The sequence below is a fragment of the Ruditapes philippinarum genome, unplaced genomic scaffold (assembly GCF_026571515.1).
Source record: "Ruditapes philippinarum isolate M1 unplaced genomic scaffold, ASM2657151v2 ctg6941_1_1_1_1, whole genome shotgun sequence".
Classification (NCBI taxonomy): Eukaryota; Metazoa; Mollusca; class Bivalvia; order Venerida; family Veneridae; genus Ruditapes; species Ruditapes philippinarum.
The window spans coordinates 13043-40108 of NW_026851709.1; the positions used below are offsets into that span (position 1 = coordinate 13043).

General features: G+C 32.8%; 1 protein-coding gene and 1 long non-coding RNA gene across 3 annotated transcripts; both read right to left on the minus strand.

Moving 5' to 3' along the window:
* Nucleotides 1–1210: 1210 nt before the first annotated feature.
* On the minus strand, nt 1211–6057 carry LOC132737837 (uncharacterized). Its single transcript, XR_009626789.1, has 2 exons — nt 5952–6057; nt 1211–1686 (listed from the first exon to the last, which is right to left on the minus strand). It is a non-coding gene; the product is annotated as an uncharacterized LOC132737837 (long non-coding RNA).
* A 5844-nt stretch (nt 6058–11901) lies between these two features.
* On the minus strand, nt 11902–25070 carry LOC132737851 (uncharacterized). 2 transcript variants are annotated; one of them, XM_060725215.1, is made up of 2 exons: nt 23783–25070; nt 11902–12320 (listed from the first exon to the last, which is right to left on the minus strand). In XM_060725215.1, the coding sequence occupies exons 1-2, from the start codon at nt 24873–24875 to the stop codon at nt 11938–11940; spliced, it is 1476 nt and encodes a 491-aa protein (XP_060581198.1). In that variant the 5' UTR covers nt 24876–25070; the 3' UTR covers nt 11902–11937. The 2 variants fall into 2 exon arrangements, with proteins under 2 accessions (XP_060581198.1, XP_060581207.1); XM_060725224.1 differs by lacking the exon at nt 11902–12320 and adding an exon at nt 16192–17798.
* Nucleotides 25071–27066: the final 1996 nt, after the last annotated feature.

A 27066-nucleotide genomic window follows, 5' to 3' on the forward strand; every position in this document is an offset into this window, starting at 1 on the left:
CATATATATTTTCATAGTCAATTTGCAAATATTCGATGATCGGTAATAATTTGTTGGTAATTATCGGATGCTGAAGAAAACCATACGTACAACGGTATATGTATAAAGTAGAATTACAAATAGAATTATAATCATATCACTTGCTTTACAAGCCTCGATGACAAGGTGTTAGATTTTAAGTTAGTTTCAAATTGAAGACTGTAGGTTCGATAAAGTGATTTTTTATGTTTTCTTTTATAATACTTTTTGTATTTTGCAAAACTTGACCGTTTATCAAAATTATGAAATAAAAAAGTGCTAGAAATGAAACACACGATTTATCAACTTATGTTTCATAAAGTTAAAAGATATAATAAAAATCAATTTATGAAAACTACACACAGGATTTGTCCGAGATTCGAACTTGCGCCTACTACATGTAGGTTCCAACTTCGTCATACTTACCACTAGGCCATCGAGCAGTATTAATTTTTATTATTATACATGTAATTATACTTACAATAAAATCGTTAACATTAATCATAATAAGTTATGTAAGCAAACGAAACAGCTCCCGAAAATTATTGAGTCTCGGGTAAATATTGCCAAACAATACTTGCTTATTTAATAATGATAACAGTTTCTTGACAACATTGCTAAGCAAGTTTGATTCAAATATGATGTTTTATTATAACATGAGATGAATTTTTTGCATAAAACTCTCATCAAGGAAGATATAATTGTGGCAAGTAAATGAAAACGTGTTTATGAATAAACATTACTCAACTTATTGTTCCTCTTTTCTTTATACTCGAACCATTAAACTGATATTTTCTTTTATTTATGATAATGCAATCATATTTCTATCCGGCGACTTGATGCTTTAGCATCAAAATCTCTACTTGTTTTTTATGAACTTTGTTGTTGGTGGTGGTGGTGCTATTTCTGCTGCTACTGCTTCTGCTTCTTTAAGAACAACCATAATTTTCATATCATGACAAATATCTTCAGAGCAAATGTTTCTACACAAATTGTTTTCGGTTGCCTGGGCAGGGATTTGAACCATCAAACAACGAACACTTTAAGCGAACTCCAAGAACTCTTGATATACTAGTAGATATTAGAAAAAAAATGCAGAAGCAAACCAAATGATTCTAGCTTTAGAACTTCTATAAGAAAGGGTTTGTTTATTGTCTTTGATTTAATATCAAAAATAACAAAAAAGAAAACATTAAACATAATACAAAAATCTATATTATCCGTCAGCATGATGCAAATCCATACATGGTGCAGAATTTATTTGCGTTGAAATTCTTTAAATTTTTTCACAATTTTTCATGAGTCAGCTCTATGAGAATTCCTATAACATATTTTACTCTGACTGACTTCACAGAACTTTTGTCCAGTATATATACACACAAGTAAGCCAGTCAGATTTAATCATAAAAGGAAGATATTAACATATTTTATAAAAAAAGGAAATTAAACAACACATCTCTGACTGATCAGTGATGGCAGATCTGGTAAGAATTCAGGGCCTTATATCCACTTTTTATAAAACAAAAACAAACTGTCACCAATATCGAAAGTAGTTTTTAGCTGAATTCGATTGAAACTGTTCACTTGAAGGAGAAAGATTTCCACTCCGATTGTCATATCGGTAGTATGGATCTGACGTCGACTGCCTCTGTCCGCTCGTGGACAATCCTGATAAATGAAAATTCAAGTTTTAAATTTGAATAACAAAAAAAACTATTCTGTGAAAGTTAAGATGGAGTATGACTTCACAGAATGTAGTTTTAGTTGGACAATGAAATGTAAAATATGATAAAAATAGTTGAAATAAAAATATTCAAGTACACAATTAAATGAACAAGCACTTATCATAGTATTGCAAGCAATACATAGAGGATATTTGTTTGTGTGTAAAATGAAATATTGTGTCATCGAGTGTGCCACTCGTCAGAATACTGTTTTTAAAGTTCATGAGATGAAACACAATTACATCCTAAACAACAAACAAACAAGTTTTCTTTATTAATGCTCAAATACAAGTTTAAATGAATGAAATTCCTTCAATATTAACTTGCATTGTTTTCCCAACTGGTATCCTAAATTTCAGATGAATTTCTTATAATATAGATCTAAATACCGGAAGTCTTATGCAGAAAAATAAGTTTAAATCAACATTAAATGCCGTGGATATTATTTCAAACAATATGAATAATCCATTGTTTTAAACATTAACACAAACATTTTTGGAAGATGAAAAAGTAACCCCATGCCGAATTTAATTCTGATTTGTACACTAATATAGTAGAGGGAGATATAAGTCTCTATCACGACAGCCATTTTAAAAGATGTTTATTTCAAGCGAGGAAATATTAAAATGTGTTTGACTCGAAGGGATTCTATTTGGATTGGATAATTTAACATCTATCATAAGAAAGAATACTCATTCGCGGACTGTTACAAACAATACATAAAGTGTATACATTCAAAAAGCAACTAGGAATTTGGAAAACGTGGAATCTTTTTTAAGGCTATCCTTCGGGAAGATGACTGTCATTGCTTTTACACAGTTTTTACAGTTATTGCACATAGAATACTTAATTTTGCACAGATGTCATCAAACGCAGTTTTGCATGATGGAGGAAGAGTTATAATCAGACTATTGAACGAAATCAAACCGAAGAGACGAATCAGTACAGATAAATTTGCGGTAAGTTCAATTAATTAAAGTAAATTTTATCTTTTTTTCATTAAGTTTGAAATTGAAGTTATTTATCAATTTCAGCTTTGCTTTGCTTTAAAAAGCTCTAGATATGTCGGAATTAAAAGCATTAATAAAAGTGATGTATCACATCGGGAAAATCTTTAAAAGTAGTGTCTACATTAAAAATGTAAAATGATATAGATGATATTTGTTTGTTTGTGTTTAAGATGAAATTTATTTCATCGAATGGGTTTTAAAAATGGTATTATCACCAGTGGCGTAGCCACGAGTGAGAATACTGTTTTTAAAGTTCACGAGATGAATTACAATTACATCTTATACATAAACAAACAAATTTTCTTTTTATTTTATGCTTAAAAATAAGTTAAAACGAAATTTCCTTAATATTAACTTAAATATTAAAATCTGTTTTCCCCACTGGTAGCGTCTATAAGTCGAACTTCTCATAAAATGCAATAGGCTGAAAAATAAGTTCGACAATCAACGTTTAATGGCGGTGATACTATTCCTTTTATTCAAAAAATATGAATGATCGCTTGTTTTAATAATAAAAACAAACAATTCTAGAAGAAGAAAAAGTCACACCATCCGACCTTTTTCCGTTACTTACTGCGGATTTATATAAGACCTAGCTTTGTGAAATGTAAGCGTCCGCCATTTTTAAAAGTTGTGTATTTCACGGGAGGGAAATAATTGTGTTTGATTCAGAGGGATATCATTTGGATTTATTCAGCCATATATCTTTTTCGAAGAATGAAAAATTATTTGAGAAATAAGTTTTCACACATGTGTTAACATTCAAAAGGCGGCTAGGAAATTGGAAAACATGGAAAACTTTTGAAATTCAAGTTATTTATCAAGTTTAACAACAGCCCTGACAATGTCAGAATTGTCAACAAAAATAAAATTGAGGTACCACATGGGAAAACTTAAAAAAGTAGTTTCGTCATTGAAAAGTGTGAAATTATATTTTTGGTAATTTTCACTGTGAAATTATCAAATATCATTTTCACGGATAAATCAGTAATCCACTGGTAAGCATGAAATAAATCTAAATAATTTTCACCATGAAATTTTCAAATGATATACACGGATAAATCAGTTATCCATTCAGAAGCATAAAATAAATTAGATCCCTACCATTAAGAACCACAGAAACATTCTGAAGGCCATTGGCCATTCATTTATGACATTGAATGAACGAATGAGAATGAATGAATGAATGAATGAATGAATGATTGAATGAATGAATGAATGACATTGAAGATCTTAGACTTTTTCAGTTCTCCGTTTGTCTGTATCATAGTAATGTGTTTAGATTCTCTGCCTAGTACGGAAATTATGTTACTACAACAGATTATCCAAAAGATCAAATTTTCTCAGGATGAACATGTATGCTGGTTTCCAAGCATTTTCGGGCCGTAGCAATTTCAGGCCCTTTTTCATTTTCTTCCTGCACGGTCCATTTTTAACAGTAGAGCGTCTGTGTTACTTAATTCTAAGAGAGAAACGTTTGATTTTTATGCAACACAACAAACAATTTTAAAACAGCAGTTTACTAATTTTTAAGATTTTTCGGCTGTTTAAAGCTACCTTAGGGAACCTGTTGCATAAAAGATTATAGTTTAATAGCCAAGTGCAAAGTGAATGTCGAATTCACTGTAAAATGTTACTCTTGTCACTTAACTTGCAGACGATACAAAAAAATGTCAATAAACAGTATTTGCATATTTAAAGATATAAATTTCAAATAATCTAGCGGAACATTCCTTAACAGATATCTTTTACTCCTTATGCATCTTCTTTCACTCCCTATGCTTCTGAATTGATATGTTTGTTGCCTAAATCTTTTCACTGGTCAGCGACTGTTTCTGACAACGTCGAAGACTTCTAGTATTTTTTGGTGCCATTGTATTTATAACTATTTTTGGTTCTATAATAACCCTCAGAAATAGATAAATACGGAATCCCTAAAGACAGCCCAACACGGCAAAATTGAAAATGTTGCAGGCTCGGTTTGATTGAGCCTGTTCATGGACGGTACTGGAAAGTGCAAGTTACCGTCAGTCAATGTTTGGTCTGCGACTGATTCTGGGACGCTTGTAAACTTTAAGAAATTTGTGCCAATGGAAATAATGGATTTTTTTTTACTTCGTAGAGACTTTCCAGTGTCCGGGCTTTTTTGTCGTCGACCAAAACTTTAATTAACATATATCAATATTTAATTAAATAATCAATTAATTTCATCATACATTTGTATACTTGTCATAGGACAAGGATTAATTAATTGTATTTTTTTCAATCGCGTAGTATTCTAATAAACTATGAAATTTTCTCAATAAGTGTATTGTTTGTTACTTGTCCCTTGTCCCTACCTAAGATCCTGTTATGTCCTTTAGTTTTTTTATTATGACTTGATTAATAACCTGTCATTCGATGCTAGACATTCTATGTGCGATGCCTCATTGCACTAAGTCGAACACGATAACGTTTACAATATTCGGTCAGACCATAATGATTATATACTGGGTTGTTCAAGTAATTCAATTATTACATTTAGCATTTTAATTGCTATACAGAAGATTAATAGTGTGTATACACATGTTATCGCAGTAGCGTAGTGGTTTGCAAGTACAGGTTATGAACAGCCCAGTTATGAATATGTTTTGCAAGTTTAAGTCTGCAACTTTGCACTTTTTATTGTGCTTTTGAATATATTTTTTATAGTTTGTCACGAAAGTTTTGGTTTTCTCTTTTGATCAGTTGTATAAATATATACATTTATTTTCTTCCATTGCTATTTATTCGGTCATTCAACACCCTAATTTATCGGCGAATGTGACTCTAATTCAGTCTGTTGAATGCGATCTGTGTTAAACGTAATGTTCTTATGAAGAAATGAAATCCTTTTATTTGAAATAAATTTCTTTAAAAAATAGAAAAAATGCTTATTCAAAGATATGAACCAGTGTCTCTGCGTTCTTACAACTATGCTATATTGAACGGATGAAAAGTGAGTAATTGTTTAGATGTTAAAAAATTTAGACGATGCTAAATCGCATGCTTTAATGTAAGAATTATCGACATCCCTAATCGTCAATATTGCTGTAAACAGAAAATATTTACAGTGATTAAGAGTTAAAGTCTAATAGAATGTGATATTTGCATAATTAAATAAGTATAATAAATAAGTGTAAGATAAAAAGAGACAACTGAAATGTGTTTGTTTACTCACTAATTCGTGGCAAATAATCAATTCCACTTGTACTGAAGACTGTGTCATTCTCCGCCCCTGAATATTTAAAACTAAAACCATTATTTTGTATAACTTATACTATAAGTATACTTAGTGTGACATGGTTACGTGTCTAACATGTGAACAAGTTTGGACAGAATATGATAACGTTTAAAATAAGTAAGTTTTTACCTACACTTCAATTTCCTGAAGATACCAAGTGACCTACAAGAATCCCATGTCATTTCTTTCTGATGTCAATCAGTCGCGGAAAATATTCTCCTAATAAGTAATAGTTGCCGTACGAGGAATAGGTCTGCATATTGTTTACAGACCCGGGTGGCGATCTGAAGACCGAAAGTGGGTTTTTTATAAGGCAACCTGGGTCTGTAGATACTATGCAGGCCTATTCCGAGTGCGGTAACTATCTTACCTACATGCTCTTTTGATATTCAAACATCATTTTTTAACTCATTATTTATTAATATTTTTCACAAGAAACCTTATATTTATGTTCTGTATTATGTATAAGAATATATTCAAATATACAAACCGCTACGCTCTTGTAATTCATTAGTTCACAATTCAGGTGTTATTTGAAAATTCTCGTGTTTATCGTGGGGTTTCATTATGGTAAATGTACTTGTTGAGATGAGTCACATAAAATGAAAACAGAGCTTGTCGAGATTTCTGTTTCAAATCATTGATATAAAGAAAGCAAAGGTAAGCTCATTATTTTGTAATAATAATAATAATAATAATAATAATGATATAAAAATTGGCATGGAATATTTTATCCTTATAAATGATTAATTTCATGGTAAATATATGTTCAGGTTATTTTAGGCATGGAATATTTTATCTTTATAAATAATTAATTTCATGGTAAATATATGTTCAGGTTATTTTAGGTATGGAATATTTTATCTTTATAAATAATTAATTTCATGGTAAATATATGTTCAGGTTATTTATGATATAATATATACGAATATTTTAAAAGGAAAGTCAGTGACAGGCTTCTATGAATAATTATTAATAATGCAATATAATTTATTTAATCTAATTTCTTTCTTTTAATTTGATGAACATGAAAATGTAAATATATACCGGTCCTTTTCCTAGTCGAATTGGTCACCCCCACCCCCACCCCTATAAATTTACACAATTTATTAGCGTATTTTGTTTTCGTGTGTGTGATTTTTTTTCTTTTGCACAATTCCTGCATTACATATTACATATACGACTATTATTATGCAATGCCACATCTTAAATGCACGAGTTCCTCGACATCACATATTTTCTTTTGTATAGAGAACAATAGAACAATAACAGGTCGGTATCTATTTGCAGACCTGTTAAGTGATTTACTTTACCGCTTGTAACAATGGAGCCGGTAGGTACTTATGATCCCTATCTTATAAGCTTTTCACATAACTTACAATTTCAACGCCGTGTCACGTTTTTTACGAAATCATGACACCAAAACTTCGTATAATACGTCGAATATCACCATCTATCAAACGTGCGAATACGAGTTGATTCACGATAGAAAAATTATATTCCGATTTTCTCTCAGATTGCAAAACTATTTTCCCTGTCCATTTTTGTGTCGCCTCTACGGAGTAGTGGCGACATATAGGGATCACTTCTCCGTCGTCCGTCTGTCTGTCTGTCTGTCTGTCCGTCTGTCCGTCCGTCCGTCACAAAACTTGTCCGGACTACTCCTCATAAACTACTGGTGCAATTTCATCCAAACTTTACAGGAATGATCAGTACCAAGTCTAGTTGTGCATATTGTCAGGATTTTCCGGTTCAATGATTTTTGTCAGAGTTATGGCCCTTTAATAATTTTTAATTTTAAAGTTTGTCCGGACTACTTCTCTTATACCACTAATGCAATTTCAATGAAACTTTACAGGATTGATCTGTAGCTCAAGTCCTTGCGCATATTGCACGGGTTTTCCGGTTGAATGATTTTTGGCCGAGTTATGGCCCTTTGATAAAAAGGTTTCTTTTTCTGTGTGTTGCCAGATACACAAAAGCTTGTCCGGACTACTCCTCATAAACTACTGGTGTAATTTCATCCAAACTTTTCAAGAATGATCAGTACCAAGTCTAGTTGTGCATATTGTCAGCATTTTCCGGTTCAATGATTTTTGTCAGAGTTATGGCCCTTTAATGATTTTTATTTTTAAAGTTTGTCCAGACTACTTCTTCTCTTATACCACTAATGCAATTTCAATGAAACTTTACAGGATTGGTCTGTAGCTCAAGTCCTTGCGCATATAGCACGGGTTTTCTGGTTGAATGATTTTTGGCCGGGTTATGGCCCTTTGATAAAAAGGTGTTTTTTTCTGTGTGTTGCCAGATACACAAAAGCTTGTCCGGACTACTCCTCATAAACTACTGGTGCAATTTTATCCAAACTTTACAGGAATGATCAGTACAAAGTGGTTAGTCTAGTTGTGCACTGTCCGTCTGTCTGTCCGTCTGTCACAAAATTTGTCCCAACATGAAATTGGCCATCATGAGGCGACACATGTGATTACTGATCGCTCTTGTATATGAATAATGCTGAGTGCTGTTCAACTGTGATATCCAAGTGGCTTTATGAAATTCTTCCTGAGATGACGACAAAAAATTCACGTGTTTAATTCGTTAGAGAATTATATCCGGGTCTTGGCATGAAATGAAAGCGCAAAAAAGTGCCAAAAAACATTCCGTTCCTCTCACATTAAAGGAGAGTGTACGTTGTTATCTTAATGAAATTATGATATGATTATGCATTTTTAAACGTTGTCAAAATAGCGGAAAACAAGTTTAACGTTTAAGACATGTGACCAGGTCGTAATAATATGCAACAAAGGGGTCATGGTGGTATAACAGAATGTGTTAATTGTACAATAAAATAATTAAGAGTAATAAATAAGTGTAAGAAAAAAAGGATAACTGAAATGTGTTTGTATACTCACTTTCTGGCTTGGGATATCCATTTGTACTCACAGGAGATTCTGTCAAAAAATATGAATCAAAGTTAGATATTCCCCTATTTAATAAAAAAAGCTATTGACAAATTTCAAATAAAGGAAATTGAATAAGTGTAAGTTTAATACTGAATTTATTCAACCAGTTCAATAAAATTATATTACGCGAGCTTCTAAAATTTTATTCAACGAATTCAATAAATTCAGTAATGAACTTGCACGAATTTAATATTCTTTTTATCACATACCAAAAATATAGACCGTTTGAAGTGAAAAACAGCCTTTTTCATGTTTATATGAGTATAACGCAAATAACGTCGTCACGTCAATATATATGCACGCCGGGTAATACCATTTTTACGGAGTCGCAAAAACGACAAATACGATTTTGGACCCTGGCATATAGGATCGAGGGATATTTTCTAAAAACTGTCATGGCATATGACCATGTTGAATTAATTATCTTTTATGTTTATACATGTATAAGCTACAGTAGTGGATTGTAAGAAGAATGTTGTCAACTTTCTTTTTGGTTTTTATAACTCAGTAATAAGATATCAATAAAAACCCTTAACATAAATTTTAGTTCGTATAACCATGTATAGGACTATCAAAGATCCATATTACAGAGACATATATTACAAGGGGATAAGAAATAAAAAAAATTCCCGTCCATACCCATAATGCATTGAGCGAAAATCGTTGGCCCTTGGAGTTGATCAATTTCCACCATTTTGTTTTAAGTTACCAAATGTGTTAGCATTTTCATCTATTACCGACATTTTTTCAAATCGTTATGCTTTTTAACATTTTTGAAACTACTTTTTCGTATATCCTTTTAATAATTCAAATATCGAAATGAAGAAATCATGGCGTCGTACGTACCAGTACATTTTCTCGTGTCAAAACTATTATTATTTCTAAGCCTAAAATATATCTTGCAACAAGTAATGAAACTTATTTTATTAATAAATAAAATAAATATTTAAAATTCTACCAAATTCATCAAACCGTGTAAAAATACTGCGTGAGATTGTGAAATACGAAAGTTTAACAGATAGATTTTGTTTATTTGTCTCAGTTTCCATTTTATTATTACATCATTTTATTATACCCCCACCACAAAATGTGGGGGGGGGCTATAATGGATTCGCTTTGTCGCGTCGGTCGGTCGGTCGGTCCGTCCGTCCGTCGGTCCGTCTCCATTTTCGTGTCCGCTCTATAACTCCTATACCAATTGAAGGATTTTCTTCAAACTTGGCTCAAATGTTCACCTCAACAAGGGGATGTGCAGAACCCATATTGCCCATGTGTCAGTTCAAGGTCAAGGTCACAATTGAAGGTCAAATATCAAACACTATCAAATATTACACAGTATGTCGTGTCCGCTCTGTAAGTCCTACCCTACTTGAAAGATTTTCTTCAAACTTGGCTCAAATGTTCACCTCAACCAGGGGATGTGCAGAACCCATGTCGTCCATGTGTCAGTTCAAGGTCAAGGTCACAATTGAAGGTCAAATATCAAACACTCAAATATTACACAGTATGTCGTGTCCGCTCTGTAAGTCCTACACTACTTAAAAGATTTTCTTCAAACTTGGCTCAAATGTTCACCTCAACCAGGGGATGTGCAGAACCCATGTGTCAGCTCAAGGTCAAGGTCACAATTGAAGGTCAAATATCAAACAATTTAATATTACACAGTATGTCGTGTCCACTCTGTAAGTCCTACACTACTTGAAAGATTTTCTTCAAACTTGGCTCAAATATTCACCTCAACAAGGGGATGTGCAGAATCCATGTTGCCCATGTGTCAGCTCAAGGTCAAGGTCTCAATTGAAGGTCAAATATCAAACAATCTAATATTACACAGTATGTCATGTCCGCTCTGTAAGTCCTACACTAATTGAAAAATTTTCTTCAATCTTGGCTCTAATGTTCATCTCAACCAGGGGATGTGCAGAACTTATGTCACTCTTTTGCTGGCTTAAGGTCAAGGTCGCACTTTAAGGTCAAAAATTGACTTAGAAAATATTCTTAAATTTTAACATTTATTTGAATATTTCTAAATCTAGAAAAGGTATTTGCTTGAAACTTAAAATATTTTTGAAGGGTCACAATTCCGATATGCTGTTCGTTCAAGTTTCATAACTCTGTATTGCATTTTACCAAAGTTATGCCCCTTTTTAAGTCTTCAAATTTACATGCAATCAAATATTTGCCAATATGTTGTGTCCTCTCTATAAATCCTATACTAATGGAAGAATTTTCTTCAAACTTTACTCAAATTTTCACCTCAACAAGGTTATGTGCAGAATCCATGTCACCTTTGTGCCGGGTAAAGGTCAAGGTCACACTTGAAAGTCAAAAATTGACTTAGAAAATGTTCTTAAATTTTAACATGTACTTGAATAATTCTGAAACTAGTGCAGGCATTTGCTTGAAACTTAAGAGATATATGAGGTGTGGCAAATAAGATATGCAGGTCAAGTTTCATTACTCTGTATTGCATTTTGACAAAGTTATGCCCCTTTTTAAGTCTTCAAATTTACATACAACCAATACTAGACAATATATTGTGTCTACTTAATAAATTCTATACTAATGGAAGGATTTTCTTCAAACTTTACTCAAATGTTCAACCAAATTGGGTGATGTGCAAAACCCATCTTACCCTTGTGCCAGATTAAGGTCAAGGTCACACTTGAAGGTCAAAAATTGACTTATAAATAAAATGTTTAATACATTGGGAAAATGAAAGGTTATTTGTAACTGTTTCAACATGATTTGATAATATATATTTATACTATTACCTGTACAATTAGTCTTTTTTTCACCAGAGATAATTTCTTTTTATGTTTTTGTGCCACATAAGTAATTCCCTTAACCTCCTTTCCTAGTGGTCTTCTGTCAAGGACATTGGTGGGGGTATGAATCGCATTCAGCGATAGTTCTAGTTTTAGCATATTTGCAAATTCAAGAATGCGGAGTTCAGTCTCCTAGTATCCCACAGACTTAATGTTTTTATTTTTAAAAATGTTCGTACCTGGATATGATGAGGGCGTGTCTTTAGAAAAAGAATGGTCCCAATAAGGTTCTCTCAGTCGTTTTCGTCTTCGCCACCAACATATAAAAATCACTATAGAAGTGATCGCTAGAGCTGAACAAATTGGGATAATCACAGTTTTAATGAAATTATCTGGCAGCAGTTGTTTTTTATTTCCATCAGATCCTTCTTCAACGTGTAAATCATCGTAAAAGGCTGTATCGAAGTCAGCCGATGAGAGTTTAGAATGTGCATCTTCGTCAAGTGCTTGAACATAAAGGACAGTTATGTAGTTGGTACCATCTATGGCAGAATTTATCTTGATCGCCGTCGAATCTTAAAATAAACAAAAGAAAAAAGTGAATATGTCAAACTCACTTGTTAAACTTAAATAAATTTCGCAAAATGAGGTTAAAATACTGATCATTTTGTAATGATTTTAATACATAATTAGAAAAATAGAATACCTATGCCAAAAATGAAAATATCAACAATCATGTTTTATTTTGCACCAATCTACAATAAAACACCTATTTAAAACACATTTTCTATCTCATTTGTGCATATTGAAATAGTAATATAAGATTTTTTGTTACAATGAAGTAAAAATTAAATATCATAAGTAATGTAACATTAAAGGCACATAACCAACTTTAGCTTGTTAATGGTATAACACTAATTTTTTAGCATTAAAGGTACTGCATCAAAATTTCTGAAAGATTAATGCAGCATTTTCAGAAACAAAACACGAAAATCAGATAAAATGCATTAAATATGAATGATTAAAACAAAGGCATTTCCTTCAACATTTTGAAATGCGATGTACACATTTCATTAACTTGTACTCTCTCAAAACCTGAAATGTAAATTGAATACACAGAAGTAATAATAACTTCTGATATTGGTTTTCATGTTAAATCTTATACTTTATAACTATGCTGTAATGAGAAACACAGATAATGTATAAATAATGAACTGAAATCAAAATATCATTGATATTGAAATTACGAGTCATTTCTCATTAATGATATTCTCTCCTAATCTGCAAAAGATACGAAAATGAGGATACAAAATGTCATTATTTTGAGAATACATACTTATCATTTGCTGTGATGGGTATGACCCATACACCATACCTATCTGGTGGTTTCGCGTTTTCACTATCGTACAATCTTTCGTCACGGGCCAGGACGAAATAAAAAATCACGACGATTGTTCAAACGGAACAACGTAGGAATGTCTAACCTTAGCATCATAGTAGGTCTTGTGGCGTTGTCCCTATTTGATGGGGGTTCTTCGGCAGCCTTATAGACAAATGCAACCCTCTTCTTCAATTTGTTAACATAGGACTATCTGCCCTTGGACTTCTCTGTTGATGATCGATACCCAAGAATAAATCAGTGCCCATCCAAACATCAAATAATGTGGAGAGTAGCCATTTCACTCGTGTTTCGTTGCATTTTAGGTATGAACAAGAGGTTTGAGAAGTTTTTCCAATTGCTCTTACCTTCAGAGTCCAAAGTTCCAAAGCTCGGCTTGTCCATTACCTAAAACTTAGTAGGGTGTGGTTCGAAACTTCTGCACCTGCAATCCTATACAGCTCCTGTATAACCTTACTCTCGAAGTAATGATCAGAATGAACGCCTTCTGCTGAAATATCATAACCAGGATAAGTGACATGTGTACTGAAAATTCACACTTCATTCACGGCTTCAATTGAAAATCTTGTCTTTCAAAATGCTCAAAAACTACTTTCAAAACTAGTAAAAGGCTCTTCAAATGTTCTGGAAAAATAATGACAACATCTAAAAAAATCATTTAAACATTATTTTATGTTGAACTCCCCCATACAATTTTATATTACCTTTTGAAAAGTACAAGGAGAATTGGTAAGACTAATTCCCATTCTTTTGCACGCATTACGACCTGAAGAACCTAAATTAAAAGCTGCCTTTTCACGATCCTTTTTAGCAATTTCCACCTGATATTAACCACTGCGTAAATCTTATTTAGAATAATATACTCATTTGCAAAAAAGGTATGCATTTGGTAACTTGGAAATTATGTAAACTTATATGGCCAAAATAGTTGCAATTAATAGGTATCAAAATTTAAAGAAATGTATTTGTTGTGAACCACGTTTACATATATAATGACCAATGACCCTGTGATATCAATCCCGCTCAGTCAAATGTCGACCCGACATTTCCATATCTTATAGTTACCTTAATTAATTTCAACTACTTTTCTAGGGTCAGAATGTGTCAATTTGTTGTTTCTGTCTTCTTACGTCTTTAAAAAAAAAGTTTTGAATAAAAAAATCGTACTGTATCCATTACTTATAAGTGCCTTCTCTGTTTGTTTTACTTTGACTTTACATATGATTTCTTAAATGACGTTCTAAATTGTTAGAGGCTTTATACTTAAAGTCTCTAAAGCTATGAAAGTAAAACAGTTCTCCAACATACTTCAAGGCGGTAAATTTTTAATAAAATTGATAAAATTGTAGATGCAACCCTTTTAAACTTTGCAGTTTCAACTTATTGACAATAGATGCTTAATGCACCCCTTTTTCTTCTTCTAAGCCTGAGGTCACAAGGTAAAAGATCGTATAAGTTTAAGGGCTTTTGAAGATGTTAAAGCACAAAAACCAAGGTGCATTAGTGCTATTTTTGCATAAAAGTATACTTTTTATGCCATAATTCTACGGTTTTCATGTTTGATATGTTTTTCAAATAAAAAACAGTTTTGTCATGCTTTCCATTCGCTGATGTCATGTAATTTGATAAAAAAAATTTAAACCTTTATGTTTTGCTTTGAAGTCATCATTTAAAACAAGAGTAAAACATATATCTCTGTCAGTTTGTTGAATGTTGGTTTCTTATAAAGGGCAGTCCGTAGCTTTGTTTGATAATAATAGTACGTTTTCGGAAGTCCGCCAATTTTGACAATGCATATTTGTAGACTGCAACAAAAAAATTGAGTTTGTTCTTACTTTGTTCTTTGGCCATTACTTCACATAACTGAGTTCTTTTGCAGATTTCTTACTAACAACGGTTCTCGTAATTGACATATCCCATACAGATATTATTTTGTGGTGAAATTGAAATCAGATTTTGATCTGTGTCGTAATTTTTCAAAAGTCATTTTTTTTTTAAATAAATCTTTACACTCTCAAGTAAAAGGTTTGTGTTTATCAAATAGGTGTAAAATGACTAATACAAATGTTGCAATAAAGCGCTCATTCTTTCACACAGTTTAAGGAAAATAACGCTTAAACTTCCCAATTTGAAGAAAATAATACGCCTTGTCTTTCCAAAATAAAAAGTAACAGACCCGTTTACAATATATGGGAGATGGGGCCCTGAAAATATGCAACTAACGTTAAATGAAATGAACGGATAGGGATAGCGAATTGTCCCTGAATAAAACTGAGGATTACCAAAACGGCAAAAGTAACTGGTATACAAAATAGTTGGCCAGTAATAAAACTTTGTAAGAAATGTTGTTGTTTTTTTTTTGTTGTGTTTTTACAAATTAAAGCTTTTTTTATTTTTTGCTTTTCTAATTGAAACCTAAACGGTTCTTTTTGTCCATTAAGTAGAATAAGCATTGCTTCTGATGCTTTTAAGTCATAAGTAAAGATATAGTAAATTAATATTTTGTTTGGTTGACACAAAACATGCGTTGTTACTCACTCACGCTTTGCTAATTTTAGGAAAAAATATTCATAACATAACATAACATAAATTTATTGCATAAAACTCTTTTACAAAGTTTATAGCAAGCAATACATGCAGGTACATGAAAACGTGTTTTCAGAAAAGAAAAAACAAGTTAATTAAATTGACTTATGAATACATAGTATACGGCTAGTGGTACGCATCCGAGTTCTCCATAAAGTGCGGAAAGGTTTGTTGAGCGTTTCACACATAATACGCGAGGTAAGAATTTTGCATGTAGCAGTTCTATGTCAGTCGCTTCATGCATTCCCCATATTTCAGAGCCGAAATTTAGAATAGAACCAACCAAACTGTCAAATAAGCTTACTTTTTGTTTAATTGGTAACTCGATATTATTAAATATGGTGAACAGGCTATATAATGCACGAGACGCATGTATTCATTATTTATTATTTTTTTAATAATTACATTAAACAATACAAAAGCAGAAACATTCAACATGGCTTTAAGTATTTCATAAGCATCTTACATCTAAATTTCTCCTAATTCATTCAGACAAAACATAGGCTTGCCATATTCACAAAGAAATAATCTTACTCATTTCTGAGTCCTAATATGTGACACATATTTTTGAGGACTTCATGCCTACTGCCTACCCACAATATTCTCTTTATAATCAGGCAATAAATTCATTCTTCGCCAGTATAAAAAGTAGGCAATGATTTAGCATTATAATTACGATAATACTTTGCTGTAAATGGTCAAATCGGAGCATAGTCTCATCACGGACATTAGTTTTGTAACATTTTAATGAATTGCTTACACGGAATATTTTTTAACAATGCACAATAAAGGTACGTAAATTAAAATGGTTTAAGAGCCAGTGGTCCCCCGACAGATTTAACATCATAAATACAGTTGAGCTGAACTGGAATACCAAACATCCGATCCAGAACTTTCGCCAGATTTTTCCATTCTCCTGCCACTTCTGTCTGTTAAAATAATCATGAATCGACTCTATACACTGGAGCTGTAACTTCACAACCCTCATCTCTTCTGATTGGAAATTGGATTGTTGCGGTTGTTCATGACGAAAGCGTTTGCTAACGGATTAGCAAACATCGACTTCCTGCAAATGTTTTTTATCGATGAGTGTCGTCATCAACCGCAATTTTTGACTCCATGTCTGTGATTGACATTGCTGTGTATGACCATTTTAGTCCTTTGTCTCTTTGATCACCCTACAGTCTTGCCAGAATTCGTTATCATTTTGCTAATTTATTTTTATGAAATCGTTGTTTTTTATATTATAACCAAATAAAAAGTGGTTGAAACGTTAATTAGCCATGATATAGACTGTATCATTTAGAATTCGTTTTCGTTGGTTTGACTTTGGTCAGTGCCATCGTTCCTTCTGCTCCACGCTACCGCTAATTATTATGCAGATAAGAGAGGTGGAACAATACATGTGTGTACTTGATGACAAAGAATTTAATTGTATTTTATTATTTCAAACGCGTCGTATTCTAATAAACTATGAAATTATCTCAATATGCTTATCGTTAGTTACTTGTCCCTTAACCAGACCAAAGATCCCGTTATTTCCTTCAGTTCTTCTATAAAAACTTGGCTGTTAATAACCTGTCACCCGTAGCTAGATATGCCATGCATGTCCAAATGTTTTGTGTGATGCCTCATTGTATTTGCATTTTGGCATAGGCATATGTAGTTTTGTTTATCTTATTTCTTTTTAAATACAATGTATATGTTATAATGAATATCTTTGATATTTACAGATTGGTTATCTTTTATGATTAAGAGTTGAAATATAAAAGAATTTATTATTAGTAATGTCTTCGCACACAACGACAACGTGTGAAAATCACTATATTAAATATGATCGCTAGAGCTGAACAGATTGAGAAAATTATAATTATAATGGATTTGTACGACAACAATCGTTTTTTATCACCATCTGATCCTTCTTCAGCGTGTAAATCTTCGTAAAACACTGTATCGAAGTCAGCCGATGAGAGTTTAGAATGTGCATCTTCGTCAAGTGGTCGCACGTAAAAAACAGTTATGTAGTTGGTACCATCTATGGCAGAATTTATCTTGATCGCCGTCGAATCTTAAAATAAGCAAAAGAAAAAATGAGTATGTCACAGGTTTCAATACTACTTGGGAAGTACAGAAACCAACTCTTGGCGTAGGTTTGATGTTTTCATGAATGCCAAATTAAATGGTCTAAATCATAATAAAATAATTAGACATTATAATTACAAGACATAAAAACAAATACAATCAAATAACAATATAAACACAATCGACGCGAAATAAGAAATACAATAAATAACTTGATCATTAGGAGATGTTTCTTACCACAGCGTCTGTAGAAGTAACTACTTTGCCATTGTAAATTGAATCAGGTTAACTTGGAAAAGCTAAACAAACAACAAAGAAGTCCATTTAAAAATGTATTCAATTAGTGAACGTTTGACTCGTATGAGATAACAATGGGCAGGAAAAGCAAAAACTGAGTGTCCAGACGTTTAAAAAAGTTACAAGAATAAATGGAAATCTTTCTCTCATAGAAACATATACAAGATACAAAAGAATTGGACAAATACAACACAGAACGAGTGACCAGTGTTTGTTGTTATGGGTCTTACCCATACACCATACCTATCTGGTGGTTTCGCGTTTTCACTATCGTATCATCGTTCAGCGCGGGGCAAGACGACATTAGAAATCACGACGGTTGTCCAAACGGAACAACGCAGGAATGTTTAACCTTAGCATCATAGTAGGTATTGTGTCGCAGTCCCTTTTTGATGGGGGTTTCTTCGACAGTCTTATAGGCAAACTCCATCCTCTTCTTCAATTTGTCAACATAGGATTCTCTGGGCTTGGACTTCTGTTGATGTTCGATGCCCAAGAATGCATCAATGGCAAGGCATGGATGCCATCCAAACATCAAATAACGTGAGACTAGCCAGTTGACCCGTGTTTCGCTGCATTTTATGCATGAACAAGAGGTTTGGAAAGTCCTTCCAATTGCTCTTACCTTCAGAGTCCAAAGTTCGTAGCATACCGATTATCGTAGAGTTAAAACTCTCGTTCGTCCATTATCGAAAACGTAGAAGGGTGTTGTTCGAGACTTCTTTTCACCTGCAATCCTACACACTTCCATAATAACTTTACTCTCGAAGTTGCGTCGTTGATCACTGTATAGTCTTGCAAGGAAAGAGTAGTTGCAGAAGAAGTTCTCGAACAAAACTCTTTCTGTTGAGTGGGCTGTCTGGTTTCTGGCGGGTATGACCTGGATATACCTAGTAAAATGGTCAGTAATAACATTATTATCAAATCCACCACATGACTTCTCTGAAGAAAAATAAACAGACAATTTCCATAGGATATGAACTCTGTAAAGGAATATATAGGCAGTAGAGATTAAGTTGGCGCTTTTCTCCTGATGTAGTATGGACTAGTTCGAATCTTTTTAAAAACATCTTGTTCCATATGGGGCCAAACAATCTGCTTCAGAAGCCATAAGGTCCTATCACGTCCTTCAGATGACCACCCTCATATTGTAAACATGTCAAGGCAATTCTTCTAAAATGAATCGGTAAAACTAAATGAAAAAAAATTAGTACTATATAGATCTTTCTTTCTAAAAAAAAGACCTTTCTCATGTAATAAAAAGAAAAATTTTACGTCTAATATAAAATTTAACAGCCTTGGACTCTTGTTTAATTTCCTGTGAATCTAAATAACATCATTGTTTAAAATATAGTAAAATCTAGCAATATCAGGATCGTTTTGCTGTTCCTGTGAAAAGTCAAATCTTGAAGAATCTGTAACATCAATAATAGGTTCTGAATTAAATATTAGCTAAAGGTCACTATCACCTAGAAAAGCGACACTTTTTGCTAAAGGAAGTACATTAGAATTCACTAAAGCAGAATTACATATTGCAACCAGCGATGACCTGCAGCATCCAGCTTGGCCGTCTAAGGTTGTTACAATTATGTTAAGGGGTTGTTGTCTGTCCTGAATATACAAGTAATCATGACATTTGTCAGTTAAGACATAAAACACCAACATATGTGCTGGATAATTCCTTTCGCTAGCACGTACACCTCTGCTGACATAACAAATGACACGCACAATTCCATTTTGCCCCCTGATGAAGGACTGTGCCAAGTCTTTCCATCGAGTATTTACAGTTAACAATGAACGGTTCGATAAAATCAGCATATACTTAAACAGGGCGTTTGTAAAGTCCATCTATAATATTTTCACAAACTGTTTATTGAGCATCTCCCCATATCCATTGAGTTTTGGCCTTCTTACTCTTATAGAAGTCTTGAAGGCTGGATGTCATACAAGCAGATCATTTAAAGGTATCATTTTTTTTTTGCATAATAAGGAACAAATCGTCGGTACTACCCTGAAAATCTAAATTCTTAAATTGTTTCCATTATGAGGTACATGCCATGTTTCCCAAAGGTTCTGTTTAAGCAGTTGTAACATGAAAAGGCTTAAAAACACTTGGTGTTTTGCTTGAAGACTACATTAAAATAGAATTTACACAATTCATGGCATCTACAGCTATTTCAAAATCTCTTGAAGAAATATGTTTACCAACACTAAAAAACGTAAAACATTAATACAAATAACACCAGGTACTGACTGAATGTACTCTGTATCAGGAACAACTAAAATCGGCATAAAACACAAATTTCTTAAGTATCTGGAATAGAAACCATAATCTTTAATTTTAAGATCTTACATCCACTGGCAACTTCAGTATGTAAATACTTAATAACTCCGGTTTTGGTGACAAACTGCTGTAAATAGTTTCTGAAATTAAAGTAACCACATAACCCGTGTATCAAACTTAACTTTGGTGTCTACACCACCAATCCTTGCTGTGCCCTCATTAACCTCACCAACCAATCTATCTGACAAAATAAATTTGGAGCTTTTGTTGCAGCTGACTTCCTCAGTGTGCCCCACCACAGAGGAGTCTAAACTTTTGGGTGATAACTTTTAGTGTCGTCAGGCCTGTTTAAAGAAAGAATGTCAGTATTATTTGATTTAGCATTAACAGTCTGCTGACTGCAATTATTTTTTCTAAATTGTACACCTCTTCCTCTAAAGTTTCCTCTGTTATAATCTGTAAAATAATTTCTTTGTTTGTTATACCTTTTTTCTTTTGTAACCTGAAAACGATTGTCTGCTATGACTTGAAAAAGATCTGTCTTTAATTGAAGATTTTTTTTTGTTATCTATGTTTTTTTTCCAAGAGTCTGTACTTTGGTTATCATAGTATTAATCTTTTTAGAAAAATCATCAACCATCTTGTCCCTTGTATCCGAAACAGATTGACTTTGAACTTTTGTTTATAATTCTGAAGCCAAAAGTTCTTATTTAGCAGCTCTTTCTTCGCAGAGTTAACTGTTATAATCAGAAATAGAGTCATTTGTGAAAAGGTAATAATTTAAACTTTTCGTCGTGAAGACCCGTCCAAAATTTAGATCTAAAAATTAAATTTCAAGATGAGTAGCTGACATGACCAGTTTTAACTGCAACCTGAAATGCAGTCTTTTATCTATAACCAGATGAAGCTACATTCTCAGAGGGTTTCTGTGATTCACTGTAAAACGTTTCATGATAGAATCATTTCAATAAACATTTCCAAATAAAGTGTTTAGTTTATTTAAGAAGTCTTACAACTCACTACAAATATCAACACTGTAAATAAAACACAATATATAAACACAAAATCAAACTACGGGTACAGCTGCTGGACAGATATTTTAATCTATATTAATTCAATTTGACCTCAGGCCACCATCGAAGTATACAGACATTTTGTGAATCTCTCAAAACAAAACATAAACCCTGAAATTTTAATCTAAAAAATATTATCAGTATATCACAACACTGACCCAAAGCTGTGTTTTCTGAAAATAGCTTTTAGAGATACAACACAAATTTAATACACTAATTCCTGTATAAAAACTAATACCTCTGTGCACAGTACACACCTGGCTTATGTCAAAACCGACTTTCAGTTTCAAACAGACTATAAGTACAATGTTACATGGTGTGAGCACCAACAAACAGCACACAACACACAGCTGTTACAGTGTTATCACCAAATAAAATTACTGTATGTTTAACAGCATTAATCCGCAAATAATACGAGTGAGAAGGTTTACTAATACTTGAAAAATTGCTAAATTTACTTTTAAATCATAACCTTAGTTACCGTTTATAAGCGTCGAACGCTATTTTTTACATGCCTAACTGTCGGGGTTTTACTATATTAGCTGCGGAGCATTTCAATTAACAGATCGTTTAATATACAAATAATATATACCCGACTCTATACCATATAACTTTATTTAACCTTAACGCGAAATTGTCATATAATCAATCGAGGGCAGATACATTTATAATAATACATACAAGAACATTCACAATAGATGATTGTTTAAAATAATATCCATGATATTTATCGTTACACGTGTAACAATACATGTCCGTATAAAACAATATCGAAAACATGTATAGTCTGAATGACAAAAAAGCATTTAAGTTTGATAAATCGTAAAGATAATGCAAATTAATTTATTTAATTTACACGATCTCATTAAAATAACAACTGGTATATCTACAACTAATTTATTTTTGCTAAAAGCAGGCAAAGTTGCGTAGGGTGTAAACAATCGATGACACTCAGCACTGAAATTCCCATTCAGATCTATTTTGTATTGCATCTACACGAAGAATATAAAACTTTTAATTTATGTTTTGTAGCAGACATTTGTTTACATGCCTTTTCATATCTTCCATTTCAAATGTACTTTGATTTTATTTACAAATTACATTTTACGATAAATTATATAAGCACAAAACCATGTAAACAAAGAGCATAAAGTATCATAATGTAATTTCCACGTTCTTTCGTTCTTTTGTTACTTTGTTTGTTTAGACACACTTAGAAAACATTAAACGTTATCAAAATGTTAATAAAAACAATAATTATGAACGTCAAGATAATATTTATTGAATACATTTTTGCAATTACTCAATTGCACATATACTGTTTTATATCTGTCAATAAATTAATGGAGAGCTTATTGATATAATTCAAATAGATATAAATTAAGACTCGTTTAACCCTGTACCTACATGTTTACGCGATTTAATGCTCTTTCGACTCCCACCCTTTGAGGCCTCAAGTAGTGAAAAAAACGTCCTATTTTGGCACAAAACACTTGTTTTCGTTTGAGAAATGTTGTTAAAAAGAGAGCATTTTTTTCGGCGCCTTCCCTAACAAACACATACATCAGGGGCTGCCAGAGGGGATGTGTCCTCTTTTGCTTTTGGGTTTGAAGGGGCTCCTGCCTCCCTCAACGCCAAGAACTTTTTGGACTCGTTAGAGGCTAAAAATGACCTCAAGTCGTTCTTAAAGTAAGGTGTAACCAACACTGAAAAGCCTTTGACTCTATCTCAATCTATGAAGAAGTTGCATCACTTTGAAATCTGTTTAATGGAAAAAAGTCAACGTAAAATAGTGATTTTTGGCAATTTTGAGATGTTCCCCTCGTTTATATGGTAACAAAAAATTTAAGATTGAGCATGCCGTTACAAAGGCTATGGTCCAGTGAGGATATGCTTGATTATTAGTAAATTGTTTATAGTTTTATGTATCAGGAAGTTTGCAATGACAAAAAGCCATTTATCACAAAATGCATCTGGAGTAATGGGTTAAAAGCGTTATTTACTCTTTTTTAAAAAAAAAATCTGTGCGGTTCTTTCGGCATTATATAATACGTTCATAATATGACAAAGGTGGTCACTTGAAACTTATTTCTATATGTCACATGTTAAAACCCAAAAGTAATAAAAGTAAAGATAAGCCTTAATATAAACAACTTTTGCAAATAACTATAAGTGGGGAAACTAAAGATCAATCAACAAGAAAAATAATACAAATGATACAAACGTTGCATAAGATGAAGAAGTTCTTACCTAATAATGAAACGATTTATGGTATTAGAAATATAGCCAAAAGTAAAGGATTTAAAATATACTTACTTTCGTGAAGCAGAATTTTAAATTCGGCGGCTCTGTCTTGTGGAAACATAAGCCATAATATCAAATCGTCTCCTAAAGCATCCAAATAAGAAAGGATTGTGTCAGTGTCTCCCAGGCAATTATCGAATTTAGCTTTTAATGTTACCTTCAAATACTGTGCTTTGTTGCGTGAAGCAACAAGATTGTCTTCGGAATTTATAACTGCAAAGGTCATTGCTTTGTCTTGTTTCTTTTTTAAGATGTTGTCATATTTCTTCCGATACCAAATACAATATGTCCCCTTCAAAAAAAGAACATCGATTGTTTTGTTGGGATATTTAGTTTTGCTATTTTCATACATCTGTAAAGGATCAGTTGTTTTCTCGAAATCTTTTTTAACTAATTCAAAGAATTTCGCTTTGCAAGTGTCTTTCTGCTTTTCAAAATCCTCAAACAAAGATGTTATTGCATTTTCCCAAGTTGCTAATGTTTCGTTATAAAGGCTCTTCTCTGCAAGTCTTTCATTTAATAGGTCTAGTGCGACAACATCAGAAACTAGTGTCATGTAGTAATTCTGGAATTCCTCAAGACGTGTCATCCCACATTCAAATTCATTTGTAATAAGAGATAATAGAGTATTGGAAATTCCCGACACGGGAACTCTGAAAGTGAGGAGACTTTTGATTTTATATATCTTTATTTTATGTAGCTCATAGCTTTTAAGAAATCTTTTCTGTTGTTCCTCTCTGATTTCCTTAGATTTTGCTTTAATTATGTATTCCATGTCGATAAGGAGTTGTTTGACAGTCAGGGCAACCTCACGCAATTCTGATAGGTATGCTTGAAGTTCAATTTTAAATATAATAGCTTCCGTCGATGACTCAATTCTTTCCGATATCCTATTAATTATTCTGTCATACTCGAAAGGTGCCGGTGTACTTTGAACCTCGTCTTCCCCTCCTAGTATTGAACTAAAAAACGAGTACACGTCTATTCCAAATGAAACAACTTCGACCGCTTTTGTAAGAGTAGTTATTACCGGTATAGCATTAGCTGGTCTGCCATTAAACAAGGCGAGAGCAGCCACGACAAAAAACAAAATTCCTCCTTTCATGATTGATAATACAAAAAACTTTATTCACAAATACTCTTAAAAGTTTCTCACACTTAACACACAATAGTTATAAGAATTTATGCAACTTTCACAAAATCTTACGGACCAAAAATAAGATTATTATTACAGACAAAATCTTAACTTTGTTTATTATTATCACAATTTAATCATCCTTAGAGACGTCCATTTGTTATTATTGCGCTTGCGCTATGCCAATTTAATTAGCGGATTGTGAAGATATACAAATACCGGTATTTTATTGGTTGTATTATTTCAGTTTGTTTCGGTTAAATTGGGTAGGCTAGATTTTGCCCTTCTTCAAGACATACTGTTTGAACATGAAAAACAACGAAATTGTTTCAGCCCAACCACCTGTTTATACTTAATTTTTACCTCGATTGTACCTTCTGAAATCCAGTTTTTTTAATTATTTAGGAATGTTAAACATGTGTTTAGTTATTATTAAATAACGGATTAAGTGCATATTAGATGTTTAACAACTGAAAAAGTAGCACATAACACGCAGTTATGTGTAGCAAAATGTAAACAATGTAGTCTATTGAAAATAAAAAAATATATAGAAAAAATACTAAACAATTCACTTTAATTTTAATTATCGCGAGCAGGGTTAAAGACGCAAAAGAAAGTTTATGTATGTAGCGAATAAGTATTTTTTAAACTATAGTAATTTACTAAGGTTGCTGATTTTGTGAAGTTTAATAAATGTATAAAACGAATACACAGGGGCGCAGAGCGAAAACACACTAATACGAGGAGCGCAGACGAGTAGTCAAGGTTTAAATAGTGAGAGCGCGAAGGAAAACACACTAATAAGTGGGGGCACGGAGCGAGAAGTCGAGCTTTTTAGCGGGGTTGTAAACAACATCACGCTAATAATCGCCTTATAACAATAAATATTTCGCTTTGCGAAGTGAATTGAGTGAGTAAAATTCATAAATTAAGATGTTAATGTTAACAATAACAACTGGCTATGTTCCCTTGAGTTTAAGAGAAGAACTTAATCCGTCTCATTATATCCTTTAAATACTTTTAAACATTTTAAGGTTTTAAACTGTGCGACAATGAAAATTCGTCAATCCACATACAGGTGACGAAAATATGCTATTTTTCACACTTGTGTGTGTGCGTGCACGCGCGTGTGTGTGTGTGTGTGTGTGTATGTGTCGCGTGCATGCGTGTGCCTGTATGAGTGTTATCCGAAGAGAAAGTGGTCAGGAGTTAGTAACGAGAAGTCAATCAATCACACGCCCGTTTAACTCACAACGAGTGTAAAATGTGCATCGGTAAAAATGTTGTGAGCAACTTCCGTTCCTCGTTGTGAGCACCCATCTAGCATAGGTAAAAATGTTGTGAGCAACTTCCGTCCCTCGTTGTGAGCACCCATCTATTTTTACCGATGGACATTTTACACTCGTTGTGAGTTAAACGGGTGGTACTTAGAATGGCTTGACCGTTACCAGCCGTGTGGCTTCTCTGCTTGTTTTTTATAGACTTTACATATGATTTCATTTATAACAATTAAAAGTGTTATAGATTTACATACTTGAAGTCTCTAAAGCTTTGAAAGGAAAACTCTTAAACAGACTTTTAGATGTTAATAAAATACCATTTATTTGCTCGAAGCGATAAATTTTTGGTAAAATTGTAGATGCAACTTTTCTTAAACTTTGAAGTTTCAACTTATTGACAATAGATGGTTAATGCCAATTTTCGTAGTCTAAGTTGGAAGTCACAGGGTAAAGAATCTTATAAGTTTGAGTGCTTTTGCAAATGTAAATGAACTAAAACAATGTCAGTTGCATAAATGTTTACTTTTAATTCGATAATTTCACGTTTTTCATGTTTTATCTGTTTTTCAAATAAAAATAGTTTTGTCATGCTTTCCACGCGCTGTCATGTCATTTGATAGAAAGATGTTGTGTTTGCTTTGAAGTCATCATAAACCTTGTATCGATGTCAGTCAAGGGTAGGTCCGCACTCTTGTTTTGCATAATAATGGTACGTGTTGGGTAGTCCCCCAATTTTGGCATTGCATACTTGTAGACTATAACAAAAAAATATATTTGTCCTAAATTTGTTCATTGGCCATTACTTCACATAACTGAGATTTTTGCAGACTTTCTAATTAACAAGGTTCTCTGTAATTAACAGATCCCATTCAGATATAATT

Coding starts and splice junctions, on each gene's coding strand:
- LOC132737851 (XM_060725215.1), bottom strand. CDS start 24,875: ATGAAAGGAGGAATTTTGTTTTTTGTCGTGGCTGCTCTCGCCTTGTTT. Junction 12,321..23,782: donor TAAAATTCTGCTTCACGAAA/GTAAGTATATTT, acceptor GTTTATTTTAAG/ATTCGACGGCGATCAAGATA.